Genomic DNA, 14945 nt, shown 5'->3' on the forward strand with positions numbered 1-14945 from the left:
GCAACATTTCATTCCATAAACATCTATTATCTGTCTGTCATAGACTTTGTGAATAAAAAATTCCTAACACATAATTAACAGTTTCATGAGGAAGACAGATAATTATCTGTAATGCAATGAGTAGGTTCAATAAAAGAACTATTCTCTGGGTATTATGAGAGCCTAATGTTAACCTGGATAGAAGAGGAAGTTGTATAGGAAAACCTCATGAAGGAGATGATTTTTGATCTCATATAGGTGTTAAGTGATGAGTAAGGGTTTAGCCAAATTTGAGGAAGAAAGGGTACTTAGGCCAGGGGTCAGTGAACCTTTTCTGTAAGTGGCTGGATAGTAAACATTTTAGGCATTTTAGGTCATAATGGTAGGTCTCAATTGCAAATGACGTACCCAAGATCTGTAAATAGCTTATTAAACTCAACAGCAAAGAAACAAACAATCCAATCATGAAATGGGCAAAAGACATGAACAGAGGAAGGCATATTTTTCTTTTTGTTTTACAATTTTTCAAAATGTAAAAGCTCCTTCTTAGCTCAGTGGTAATACAAACACAACACATGGCCCAGATTTGACCCCTGGGCCATAATTTGCTAACCTCTGGTCTAGCAGAGGGAACAAGAGCAAAACTAGAGGTATGTGCATATAGCCATGTGCAATTTGATCTTGATGGAGTGTGAAGTTTGAATCCGAGGCATGATTAATGAGCCCAGAGAAATGGACAGGGGAACAGAATGTCATGTTGAGGAAGTTAGGCCTACTTCTATAAGTATGGATTGCCATTGAAGGATTTAAATCAGTGGAATGATAAAATCAGATTTGCATTTCAGAAAGATATGTATTAAGAGTTAGCCTGAGGAAGCAAAACTGAACTCAAAAAGCCAGTTAGGGAGATGTTGGTATTGGTAAAAAAAAAAAAAAGAGACAATGAAAGCCTGAAATAAAGCCATGGTAGAAAGGATAGGCAAGAGGAGGCCGAGTTGAAAAAATATTTGGGGTAATATCAGGACTTCCTGATTGATTGAGTGGGGCTGGGGGGAGAGGTCAGTAACATATCCATGACTGGATAGAGAGTGTTCCTTAACTGAGATAATAAATACTATACTAACTCACTGATGTTGCTACTTTAGCAAGAGCTCTAGCTAGCAAAAGGATCTCTGCCATTTATTGCAGATATTTACCATCTAGAGTCAGCAGGCAGAGGTGTATTGTCTATTCTTGTATAACTCCTCAGGAAATCTGTTAGGCTTCCAGGAAAGGTATGGGAAGCCTTTGTTCCTTTCTATCAAATAGATCACATGCTATAAGAAGTATCTTTCCTGTGCCAGAACGCTCAAGGTAAGGGATAACGAACTCAATATGTAGGTTCATGGACATAAAATTCATGGTTGTTTAAAGCTATCAGTTGTTTTAGCCATTTTTGGATTGAAAAAATCAGAACTTCATAGAGCTTGAACTTGCTTTCTGTAGTAGACATATATCATCTGTGATTTTCCAACATTTTTATAAAGTTTCCCACATTGTGAGTACCACTGTTCCAAAATAGAATTCCCATATTTCCTTTCTAGAGGTGAGGGCTTCTAAGTTAATTTCTTTCTACTACCTAGACCTCATGAGACTTGGATACAGAAGAGTGCAGTTTGAGCTGAGGAATAAGCATTGGGGAAATCCATTCAATCAAGTGCAGTCATGGAAAGTTCTTATTTTTTTTGGAATATCTGTAGTGGGTGCTCTGTTATTTTAGTCCAAATATGGTTGATATCAAGGAGTGAGTGGTGGCAGCTATTGATTTTGTTGGACCGTTCCTGTGGGTGGACTTCACTCCTTGCTGTGCAACACCAGCTTTATTTCTGTGTATCTCCCAGAGAAGCTGCCTCATATCACTCAAAATTCCTTTAATCTAGATTTTATTCTGTGGTTTGTAACTGAGAGTATCAGTAGTATACCCAGGGCTTCAGTGATACTGTATTTTATATAAAATTTCAGGGGATAGGAAAATTAGGGGAAAATGCCTAAAAAGACTAGTGAGACGAATGATAATAAAAACAAAACAAAACAAAAAGTTTGAGAAACACTGTCATAGACTAAATTGGCAACAGGGTCAATTCACAGATAGTACAGTGACAGTATGGGCTATGATGGTCAAGATAGGAGAGAAGGAAGGAAGATTCTCTATTCCTTTAAGATGTTGAGCACTTAAAGACAGAAGACTGGGATTGTTCATTGAAACATTGATAAAATATTGATACGGCATTCTGACCTGGAGCTGTATCTACATGTCAGCAGTCTCTGGTTATTTAGAAATTTGGCTTACTCTAGAGATAATTCTTTTAGATCAGCCATTGTGGAGGTACAGTTAAGATAATCAGAGCCTGTTTTTTCATACAGAAACTTTCAGGGATTAGCCAGGGGTTACCATGCCCCTTGTCTATAGCTTTGTTCTGAGCTTCATGCAGTCTGGGGGATCTGCAGCTCACTTACCTCTTTAAAGGGGAATTTTATCTGAATGTGGTAGAAACAGAGGGCTAGGGTATATTCTTAAATCTGCAAATAAAATGTCAACATTTAATGGGCACTCTTGTAGTCAGTTTACACACATTTGAGCATTTAATTCTCACAAAATGAATTATTACCTAATCATTTCCATAGTTCTATTAAGTAGGTCTTATTATTATCTACATAATAAATAATAATGATCATAAGACTTAGAGAATTTAAGTAACCTGGCTCAAGATCACACCACCAAAAAGTGACAGGGCTGGATCTCAAGTAACTAGTGGTCTGTCTAGAGACTAGTGACTTGGACCCCTTATTTAATGTCTTCAATCTTCAGTTTCTTCATCTATAAAATCGGGATAATAATACTTCTTAGGATTTTAATGAATAAATGGGTTAATTGGTAAATACTCAGAACTGATATGTATCATTAAATACTCAGAAAATGTTAGGTGTTATTTTTTTTTCCAGGGTCATCTTCTCCTCCACCTTGTCCTCTCCCTCCTTTTAAAAACGAGGATAAGGAGAGTTCTGAACCAGTATTCTAGAGGTAATTCTGTAATTACATTAAAATCCCTAAATACATCAGCTGAGCAATTCTTTGCCAAGAAGGAAAGAAGAGGAGAGGGAGAGGTAGGTTTGCATATGCTAGGGGTGGCTTATAGGTTATAGAGTTATTCCAGCAAGGCAACAGTATATAGTTTTGTTTTTTTCTTAATTTTTTTCGTGTTTATTTGCTTATTTATTTATTGTGGTAAGGACACTCAGCATTAAGATCTACTCTCGGGGATCTCTGGGTGGCTCAGCGGTTTAGCACCTGCCTTTGGCCCATGGTGAGATCCTGGAGTCCTGGGATCGAGTCCCGCGTCGGGCTCCCGGCATGGAGCCTGCTTCTCCCTCCTCCTGTGTCTTTGCCTCTCTCTCTCTCTCTCTCTCTCTCTGTCTCTGTCTATAATGAATAAATAAATAAATCTTAAAAAAAAGATCTACTCTCAACGAATTTTTAAGTGCACAATATTGCTAACTAGAACACTGTTATACCGCAGACCTCTAGAACTTACTTGTCTTGCATAACTGAAACTTTATGTCTGTCAAACAGTAGCTCCTCCAACTCAATAGTATAAAAACAAATACCTGATTAAAAAGTGGTCAAAGAACTTAAATTGACATTTCTTCAAAGACAAATAAATACCTGGTCGGTAGATGAAAAGATGGTCAAGGGATCCCTGGGTGGCACAGCGGTTTAGTGCCTGCCTTTGGCCCAGGGCACAATCCTGGAGACCCGGGATCGAATCCCACGTCGGGCTCCCGGTGCATGGAGCCTGTTTCTCCCTCTGCCTATGTCTCTGCCTCTCTCTCTCTGTGTGTGATGACTATCATAAATAAATAAAAATTAAAAAAAAAGATGGTCAACATCACTAATCATCAGATAAATATCTCACATTTGTTGAGCTATTATAAAATAAAAGGTAAGTTGTTGGCAAGGATTTGGAGAAATGGCAATTCTTATGCACTATTGGTAGGAATGCAAAAATGCACAGGCACTGTGGAAAATGAGGGTTCCTTAAAAAATTTAAAATAGAAGTAACATATGGTCCAGTAATTCCACTTAAGAGTAGATACCCAGAAGAATTAAAATCAGAATCCTGAAGAGGTATCTGTACTTTCATGTTCACTGCAGCACTGTTCACAATAGCCAAGGTACAGAAACCACCTAAATGTCCATCAATGGATGAATGGATAAAGAGAATCTGGTATATACTTACGATGGAATATTAGCCTTATAAAAGGAGGAAATCTGGGGTGCCTGGGTGGCTCAGTTGGTTAGTGTCTGCCTTAGGCTCAGGTCATGATCTTAAGGTCCTGGGATGGAGTCCCACATCAGGCTCCCTGCTCAGTGGGGAGTTTGCTTCTCTTTCTCCTTCTGCTCCTCTTGCTTATTCATTCTCTCTCTCTCTCTCTCTCTCTCTCTCTCAAATAAATAATGAAAAAAAAAGAAATATTTAAAAAGAAAGAAAGAAATCTTGCCATATGTGACAACATGAGTGAACCTATACCATATTATGCCAAGTGAAATAAACCAGTTACAGAAGGACAAATCCCACATAATTCTATTTATATGTGGTATCGAAAATAGTCAAACTCTTAGAAGAAGGGTGATTGCCAGGGGCTGAGGCAGAGGGGAAATGGCAAGTTGCTATTCAATGGGTATAAAGTTTCAGTTATGCAGGATGTTTTGTTTTGTAAAGAAAGCCTTGCTGAGGCTCTTTTCACCCTTCTATATTGGCTTGGGTTTCCAAAGCCTCTTTTTCTTTATAGTTTTCTTGACTGCAGATGTGTAAAATCTGACTTCTTGCCTGGAAATTGTACTGTGAATCCAACATACATAGGGCAAGTCAAGGGAGCAAGCACCAGCACCAGCAAGCAAGGTAGTGAGGCAATATATAGTTCTGGACAGGAAGCCAGTGTGGTGCACTTAGTTTGGAAAGGCTGGTGGCAGACAGTATGATGTAGTGATTACCTGCCACCAAACAGCTGTTAATGGGGGAGGGGAGGTGGTATGTAGCATTAGGAGGAAAGGCAGCAGAGGTATACTTTGAACCAGAGGATCAGAGAGCTTCAGTTAGTAGAAACTTTCACTTTGGAAAAGTTGCTGCTCTTTGGAAAAGTTGCTGCTCTGTCAAACTCAGTGGCCACATGGATCTAAGTGAAACTGAATGGCTTTGCCCTTTAGGGGCACACTTTTGGCTTAAAGATATCTCACTCACATCCATATTTCTTTTTTTTTTAAGATTTTATTTATTTATTAATGAGACACACACACACAGATGTAGAGACACACACACAGAGAGAGACAGAGAGAGAGAGAGAGAGAGAGGCAGAAACACAGAGGGAGAAGCAGGCTCCATGCAGGGAGCCCGATGTGGGACTCGATCCGGGGACTCCAGGACCACGCCCTGGGCCAAAGGCAGGCACTAAACTGCTGAGCCATCCAGGGATCCCCCCCCCCCACATCCATATTTCATTCAGATACGTGCCTACCAAGAGGACAAAGAATATCTAATAATTACCTGATGAGAAATTAAGGTGTTTGGATTGGGGGGTAGTGAAGGAGGAGCACCTAAGCTTTTGCCCAGAGAAGAAGTCTTCCTCCTGCTTACTCTCAGATGGTTTTCCCTCCATCATTGGGTTTGGACAGGAATTCCTTTGGATCAGGACAGGGGTCTCTCCTAGAATTGAGGTACTTCCACATAAGGATACAGGTAGGGAAGAAGCCAGTGCATAGTGTAAGATAGAGGTGTTCAGGTGTCATTCAGTAGCTCTGTTATCCTTGCAAGTCACTTAAAATCACTGGTTCTTGATAATTCTTGATCTCCAGAATGGAAATAGTAATGTTTAACACATATAATGCTTTGTGCTGTATACTCATTGATCTTTGCCACCACCCCATTGCTATCATCTCCACTTTCCTTGAGAGGAAACTGAGGAACAGAGTTTTTGAGTAAACCTGCCCAAGATTCCATAGCTCCTCGGTAGTGGAGCAAGGATCTGAACCCAGGCAGACTGCCTCTGGGGTCTCTGCCCTCAATCTTTCCTGACTACTGCCCCCTCAGTAGTAAGGCAATGATAGGGTGAAACCACCAGGCATGGAGAAGGCATTTGGTAAATGGCAGTGCTGAGAGAGGGCCAGAGAGGGTAACTGCAGCAAGTGAGGAAAGAATCAGATGGACTTAAAAGATCTTTTTGTGTAACTGACAAGAAATGTGGAAATAGCACGGAATCCTCATACATTTTCTAACTTATGCCCATAGACATACAATTTCAACATGATTTTAAAAGGTTTTAGTGCTTTTTTGCTTCTTGACTTAACACCTGAAACCAAATGCCTTTAAATCAATGTTCTAAAAATTACACATACCCAGTGTATACATGTGAGCATATATGCACGAGCTATTCATTATCTAGTAGCACTACTTGAGAGCTGTTCTTTTCATATCCATTTTGATCAGCCTGGTGCTTCACAGATAAGCTGCAATAAGGTTATTTTCAGAAAGTTCTGTGATTACTTTTCGGAGTATAAAATCATGTTTAGCTTTGTTAAAATGTTTGAGTACATTGACGTAGCAAAGAAGGCAAATAATAGACAAGTCAAATACTGTAGGTAAACAGTTATTCATATTTAAATCAAGTGAAAAGATTTTACAAATGACTAAGAGGGACTCTGAAATTCATTTTCCCTTATTCACTTACAATAGAACACTAACTTTCCAAACTAGATTTGCAGAAGGGTCTATTTTTTATTAATCGGTGGAAGCCTTTAGATATCCCTTTTAAGGAAAGATAAAATGATAATAAAAGGAAATAGAACTCATGTTAAACATTTGTCTTCTCTCCTGCTTTTTATGTAGACATAAGTTATCTAATTACTAAAACTTCCCAACAGTACATTTTACTGTACTTTCTGAAAGTGTTTAAAATGATAAAATAATATTTCTTTTAAGTTTTTATCATTTTTATATATGAAGGTTATATTTTTCCACAAACAAAAATCTGTAACATTAATGTACTTGCCCTTTCTTTGGCAATATCTCATCCACGGATATCTTAGTGCTTGAAATTCATGAAAAATAAACCAGGACATGTTTTACCCACTTTAACACTAACCATGGCAAATTGCAAACTAAACAGATTTAAGTAAACCACATCTTTAGTCTACAAAATATTGAATAAAACCAACATAAATGTGTAATTTCTCCACCATATTGGTTATTTTGGGTAATAAAGTATTCAGTGTGTTTCTTGGAAGTGAATGGCCTACATTTTTATGAGAATATGTACATTTTGTTTTAGAGATGGAGGAAATTATAGAAGTTTTAGTTACAGTTCGGAAGATCCAAGGTGTGCACATTAAAAGCATAGAATAGTATTCCTGTGGGAAAATAGAGTTCAGACAAGGTTTAGTCACAAACTTAAAATAACTGAAGACTTGTCAAGGAAAATGACATCCCAGAAGGCAAAGAAATGTGTATCACTGTCTTAAAAGGAATCATGGAAGCAACTTTAGAACAATTACAGACACCATGAGCCTAATCTTGCAGAAGTATAATGTGGATAAGGGAAACTCTGGTACAGATTTCTATCATTTAACTGCAATGATCATTAAGAAGGCAGGTATTTTTAAACTAGATATCCAGTGGTTTGAGTGACTTACTGAATTTAAAACACCCATATTATGTCAAAAAGTTATATTGACTTTTTCTAATATAGAAATGATAGCTAGATTGTGAATATTCTATTTTTCAAATATATATACACAATATTCAAAAGGAAAATGTGTTTGTAACATGGATACTTTGAAATCTTGCTAGACAAGTTATCAATCTTGTGGAACTTCAGAGTTTGAAATTATACTTTACTTTCTTTGCCCAAAGTTAGATCAGGAGAGCTATACTTCTGGAAGTGCTTATTTTCTCTCATAGTCCATAATATACTTGGGAAAGTACAGCTTTTTTTCTCTAAGAAGTTCCACATGAAAATTTTTTGTATGAGAGTTTACATATAACCATAACAATGAAAATAAAATCTTTGTTCTTACTATGGTACACACATACACATATAATAAGCATATATCTCTCTGAGATACATGAAATTAAATTTTATTATAGATCCAGTTTTCCCTTTTTCAAGTAATATTAAAAACTCAATAAGTACCCTATTATCCAACATGCAGCAGGGAAGGCACCATCGTAAATTTAAGTTCATTATCAAATTCAAATTTCAGTTATCCCAAGAATAGGTTCCCAAATCACATATGTTAATTAGATGGTATATGTCTTTCGTGACACAAGCCATTAAGAAGATCATTGTGGCAGGTGCAGTAAATCGTGTTTCATAGTACGCTGGAAGCTGAGTCGGACTGCTCTCCTTATCCCCATTCTCATTTTATATTTGCACCTCTGCTCATTATGTCTGCCTTTGTGAGACGTACCCCCATCTTTCTTCTATTCATTTATTTATTTTTTTTATTTTATTTTTTTTTAATTTATTTTTTATTGGTGTTCAATTTACTAACATACAGAATAACCCCCAGTGCCCGTCTTCTATTCATTTAGTACTCAGAGAGTACACCCTGACAAGGTCATACAAAGGTGTGTGGCAGTGTGACGGGGTAGTCCCTTGACTATACTCTGCTGCCTCATGTAAATAAAAACAAATATGGGAACCTTGGCTTTTCTCTCAAGACAGCTCCAGCTCCTCTTCAATAGCTCTATTTCTGACTGGATGGCAAGGGCACTGGTTTAAATCCAGACTACACTCTTCACTTTCTCTGTGACGAGGAGCATGTTCTTTCATCTCCATCATCTCAGGGTCTTTATAGGTAAAATGAACCCTACTACTTAACAGTGTTGGTAAGAGCCTCAAATAAGTTGATATTCATGAAACGCTTACATAGCACCAGGCCAGAGTAAGTGCTCAATAAATATTATTATAATCATTATTATAATTGTTTATTTTAGTCACTCTTCTCCTATTTCATAATTTTTCTAAAATACAAGTTCATTTAGCACCTACTTGTTTTCCAGATGTTTTATTTAGAATGTCAGTTTGCTCTAGTTTTCTCTTTCCAGGTCAAGTCATTTTGAGATAGGGACCGTGTCATACATTTCTTCTGTGTATTTCCCCAGGGCCTAATAGATTGATCCAAAACAAATATTCTGTAAATACTGTTGTTTTTTGTTTTTCTGCTGGTTGATATTAAGATGAATAGATTTCTAATCGCTGCAACTCTGGCCAACTTTTAGATATTTTCAAAGAAAATGCCAATTAAAATGTGGTAACTAAGATATGGAAGCAACCCAAATGTCCATCCATAGATGAGTGGGTAAAGAAGATATATCGTGTGTGTGTGTGTGTGTGTGTGTGTGTGTGTTTGTGTGTGTGTGTGTGTGTTTATGGAATTTTGGGCATAAAAAAGGAATGGTATCTTGCAATTTGCAACAACATTGATGGACTTAGAGGTTATAAAACCAAGTGAAATAAGTCAGACAAAGGTAATTACCGTATTCATATACGGAATTTAAGAAACAAAACAAATGAACAAATAAAAAAAATGGAAAAACAGATTCTTAAATACAGAGAACAAACTAGTGATTGCCAGAGGGGAGGTGGGCAGGGAAATGAATTAAATAGATAAAGGGAAATAAAAACATTGTAATGAGCATGGAGCAATGTATAGAATCATTATATTGTACCCCTGGAACTAATATAACACTGTATGTTAATAATACTTGAATTAAAAATTTAAAAATGGGAAGGGAGAAGAAATGTGTGGGAAATATCAGAAAGGGAGACAGAACGTAAAGACTGCTAACTCTGGGAAACGAACTAGGGGTGGTGGAAGGGGAGAAGGGCGGGGGGGGTGGGAGTGAATGGGTGACGGGCACTGGGGGTTATTCTGTATGTTAGTATATTGAACACCAATAAAAAATAAATTAAAAAAAAAAGCAAAGACCACTGCACACTCATAATATTTGAAGGTACATAATAAGGCTCTCAGAATACATGTTGGAGTGGATCTAGGAGTAGTGGGTAAAGGATTGAAAATTTTGTATTACGGGGATCCCTGGATGGCTCAGCGGTTTAGTGTCTGCCTTTGGCCCAGGGCGTGGTCCTGGAGTCCCAGGATTGAGTCCCACATCGGGTTCCCTGCGTGGAGCCTGCTTCTCCCTCTCTCTGTGTCTCTGTCTCTCTCTCTCTCTGTGTCTCCCATGAATAAATAAATAAATAATATTTTTTTTAAAAAAGAAAATTTTGTATTACTATCAGTGTCATTGTGTAAGACACTGCTAGATACTTTCAAGCTGCTATATTGGTTCCATATCCATATTATTTTAAGCCCTGAAGCCTGGATAACATTTTACTAAGACACATTTTTCATGCATGTTCTTGGCTACACACATGAGATTTGCTTGGTGAGCTTCTAAAACTCTCAGTACCCAAGCTTTATCCCAAACCAGTGAACTCAGAATCTCTAGGAACCAGCCTTTATTTGTTGGGGAACTACTGTGCCAGACTGTTGGATTGTAAGAATGTTGTTCTGTGGTATATTTACCCAGAGTAGGGCATGATGTAATTAACAACAATATAGCTATTTTATAAACCGTTGTGAAGTAATATGCAGCCTAGACATTACATTGACTCACTTTCTAGGAGGGGTTTTGAAGAATAGGGAGATATTTGAATGTGAATCCTGTTACCAAGGCTGTGAAACCCTGAAACCTTATTTTGTTTGATTCATTTCTTTTCCCACTCGATTGTGGCTGGAACTTTTGCTTTCCTTTTTGGTCAGGCCGACTCCTACAGATGTGTCATTTTCCACACACACAGGATTTCTGCTTTATGCCCAACCGGAATGGAGTAGCAATTCCTGAGTCATTGCTTTTGAGTCTCCTGCAGCACTCTGTGATTTCCCTGGGAGTTTCTTATCCTCCCTAACCTTGTGGTTTCTCTGGCTTGATGAATTTTGTCTCAAGGCATAGCTTAAAAAAATAAAAACTTCAAAGAGGAAAAGGGCATCGTTAGGATATGTCAAAACATACACCTATTTTTCTATTTCTTTGTCCAGTATGACCTATTCTTTTATTCCAGAAGATTCTGTTTCACTAGGTAATGTAACCTGTGTGATATCTTTTCTCATGCTTTTAATTTCTTTAGTTAAATCATTCTTGTATTGATTCAGAAAAATATTTCTTGAGTATCTGTGATGTGTCAGGCATTGTGATAGTTGCTTGGAATATAAAAATTAAAGACCTAGTCCCTCACAGGTCAAGTGCTATGATGAAGCATGTATGGACTATTATGATGACATATAGGAAGGGCATCTATCCAAACATGGGGGGATACTGTACTCCATATGTATTGGATCATTTAATTCTCACAGTAACTTTGGGATGGAGGGGACATGATATTTCCATCTGTTACTACTGACTCATTTCCACTCAAAGTCCCTAGTTTACACTAGGATTCACTCTTAATGTTGTACATTCTATGTGTTTTAACAAATATATAATGATATGTATCTACTATTGTAGTATTAAACGGAATAGTTCCACTGCCCTAAAAAAAACCTTTGTTCTGTCTATTGATCCTTGCCTCCCTCCAAACCCCTGGCAACTGGTGATGTTTTCACTGTCTCTATAGTTTTGACTATAGTTTTGACTATTTCAGAATCTGGTATAGTTGGAATCATACAATATGTAGCCTTTCCAGATTGGCTTTTTTCATTTAATAAAATGCATTTATTTATTCATGTCTTGTCATGGCATGGTAGCTCATGTCCTTTGGGCCCTAAATAGACATATACTCCATTGTTTTGATGTACCACAGTTTATTTTTCCATTCACTTATTGAAGGATATATTGGTTGGTTCTAAGCTCTGACAGTTGTGAATAAGACTTCTATATACATCCATGTGCAGGTTTTTGTGTGGACAGAAATCTTTAGCTTATTTGAGTAAATGCTATGGAGCATGATTGCTGGATCATACTGTAAGAGTATGTTTATTTTTGTAAGAAAATGCTAAACCGTCTTCCAAAGTGGCTATACCATTTTGTATTTCCACCAGCAGTGAATAAGAGTTCTTGTTTCCACATCAGCATTTGGTGTTGTCACTGTACCCATAATAGTTGTGAAGTGGCATTTCAGTGTTGTTTTAATTTGCAATACTCTAATAACATATGATGTTGAACATCTTTTCATGTATTTACTTGCTATTTGTGTATTTTTTTGGTGCGGTGTCTCTTCAGGTCTTTTGTCTATTTGTTTTTTAAAAATTGAGTTGTCTCTTCTTGTTGAGTTATTTATTAATATTTTATATCTGAGGTAAACCTAAGAAAATCCTATTTTAAAAAAAAAGCATTTCCTGATAGCTCAGCTGGGAGATGACCTGGCACTCACAGCTAGGCCGTGGTATTCTCATGTGGAATATAAGCAGTTTTACAGAACATCAACGTTAGACAAAGCCACCTTGAAACTGATGGCTTAAGCCCAAACCATGACCATTTTGTAATCATACCGGAACACAGCAGAAGTGAGAACATGGTACAAATCACAAAAATGGCCACCCCCCCCCCATGCTAACGACTTTTATCGATCACAACTTCAGCCTATGCCATTCCTCATGTCTCCCAGATAAAAATTATTAAGGTACTCAGTGATAAAATTGCCCCCACTTTCTGATAGCACCAAATCTGGAAGAAAAACCAACTATCCCTGTAACCTCCCCAGCAGAATTCGGGGGTCCCAGGATGCAGGACTTTCAGTACTAAAATCAGGAAATTCCCAGGACAGCTCAATCATCCTACTCTCTAAAATAACCTAACACAAGCCCAAATAGTTTAACAAGCCTCTGCTAAAATCCTCATACTGAGATACTTCCCAGTCCCCAATAATATTTGGTCTCATTTGCTGTAAACATTTCCAATAAATCCAGCCTTGTTGTACTGTAGGTGTGGTCCTGGTGGTCTTTGAGGTGATGGATAAAGATGAATCAACAGAAGCAAAGCAAAGCAAAGATTATAGCAATATGAAATTAGTAGATTACCCCTTAACAAAAATGTTTTAAATGATTTATATCCTTCTGACAACAGAACATGGAAAATTGCATAACTTACAAGGGCAGCCAAACAACATGATGAATCTTAACATGTGAGAAAAATGTCCAGAATATATTGTGAATGCCATGATAAGAAACACTTTGTTGTTGTTATAACAACTTCTCTCTTCTTTCCTGTCTCTCAGGGATCATGTCTGACCACCAGTTTGGTAACCAGTTTATGTGCAGTGTGGTGGCCTCTCATGTGAGTCATCTACCCACAACCAACCTCAGCTTCGTCTGGATTGCTCCACCTGCAGGCACCGGCTGCGTGAATTTCATGTAAGTACCCAAAGTGTCTTGTGACCAGTAGGGAAGGCAAATGTACATCTTGTGGGATCACATAGAGGGTAACTATTTAAATGTATGATTTGAACCAGTTTGATCTTAAAGCCACTAATTTTGGTGTCAAAAAAAGGTCAAAATCATAAAGATAACTTTAGCAGGTTTTTTTTTGCATATTTTTTTATATTTTAAGAGTTCTAAGTTGGATTTTCACTGACAAAATACACAATGAGATAAAGGGATATGAAGAAATCAAGGCAGTAGGGAAATGAAAGCTCAGAACATACCAAAAAATGCCATGAGGCTCCATATGTGTTTTGTAGGAAGATCACAGATTTAGTGTTCAGCTTTCTGGCCATTAGTGCAAAGAGAGAAATGTGATCATTTAGGTGATTTATGCTAGTGAGAAGTCAAGGAGTCTATACAGACACCTAATGAGTCTCTCATGTGTTTTCATTAAGAGGAATGCCCCAACAGCATCCTTAGATATTAAGAGTGCACTGTGGTTGAAAGGCTTGCTACATCTCTCAATGTAAACTATGCCCTTACCCCTGCTCCAGAATCACCATGCCTCATACCTCTTAGTCTTCTCTTTTTTTAATACCGTTTTTTACTTCTAACACATAATATACTTAATTTATTTAATTATGTGTATTATTTATTGTCTGTCTCTTCCTGCTGAAATGCAAGTTCCTTGAAGGCAAGCATTTTTTTTCCTGTTTTGTTCGCTGACTTGCCCCAACTGTCTAGAACAGTCCCTGGCACTCAGTAAACACTCACTAAATATTTGTTTAATGGATGAGTAGGCCAATGGAATAAGGCCAACGGCAGTTCAGAACAGCTGTTCTTTGGGCAATCAGGCAAAAGAGAGCTGGAAGCTTTCTTGAATGGTTTTCTATTCTGAACCTTTTGCTCAGACAACAAAATTGATAAAACCTGCATACTGTAAAATTTGCCACTACCTTTCCTTCCCCTTTGATAACATTCAGTTCAGTGTCAGGTGTTCCCGTGGCTTCCACATCACTGATTATATACTTTCTGCCTATCCTCTGGGTGACCCAAGCTGCACATATCAGATTAAACCTACCCAAATGATTGATATATCATCCTATCATTTATATTTCAAAAAGTTTTTCATACCTGAACCTTTTCTATCCAGTACCTTTTGCTAAGATGATAATAGTAGCTTCCTAAGTAATCTGTTCTCCTCCACCCTATTCCTCCTCCAGTCCATCCCGCACATTGTTGTCTAGTTCATCTTCCTAAGACACAACCCTTGATCACTCAGAACTTGGATGGACTTAAACCTCCTTCCTGAAGATCAGCCCTTTGGCTTGGGTTTGAAGAATCTTCTCTGTCTGGCTGTGTATCATCTTTTCTTTGATTTCTCACTGTGGCCACAAATTACAGGACTCCCCACAACTCCCTAAACACTACATGACTTTCTCTTTCTCCATACTTTTTTTCCTTAGCCCCAAACATGATTTCCTCTCAATTCCAATTATTAAAGTCCTAC

The 14945-nt window shown here is 37.7% G+C and overlaps 1 protein-coding gene across 1 annotated transcript in view; it reads left to right on the forward strand.

Moving 5' to 3' along the window:
• The window catches only part of RELN (reelin), a 481015-nt gene that overhangs the window by 129091 nt on the left and 336979 nt on the right, over positions 1-14945 (forward strand). The window contains 1 exon segment of the mRNA XM_038562771.1: positions 13291-13426. Coding sequence (XP_038418699.1) covers positions 13291-13426 — 136 coding nt within the window.

This window comes from Canis lupus, chromosome 18, assembly GCF_011100685.1.
Source record: "Canis lupus familiaris isolate Mischka breed German Shepherd chromosome 18, alternate assembly UU_Cfam_GSD_1.0, whole genome shotgun sequence".
NCBI classification, from domain to species: Eukaryota; Metazoa; Chordata; class Mammalia; order Carnivora; family Canidae; genus Canis; species Canis lupus.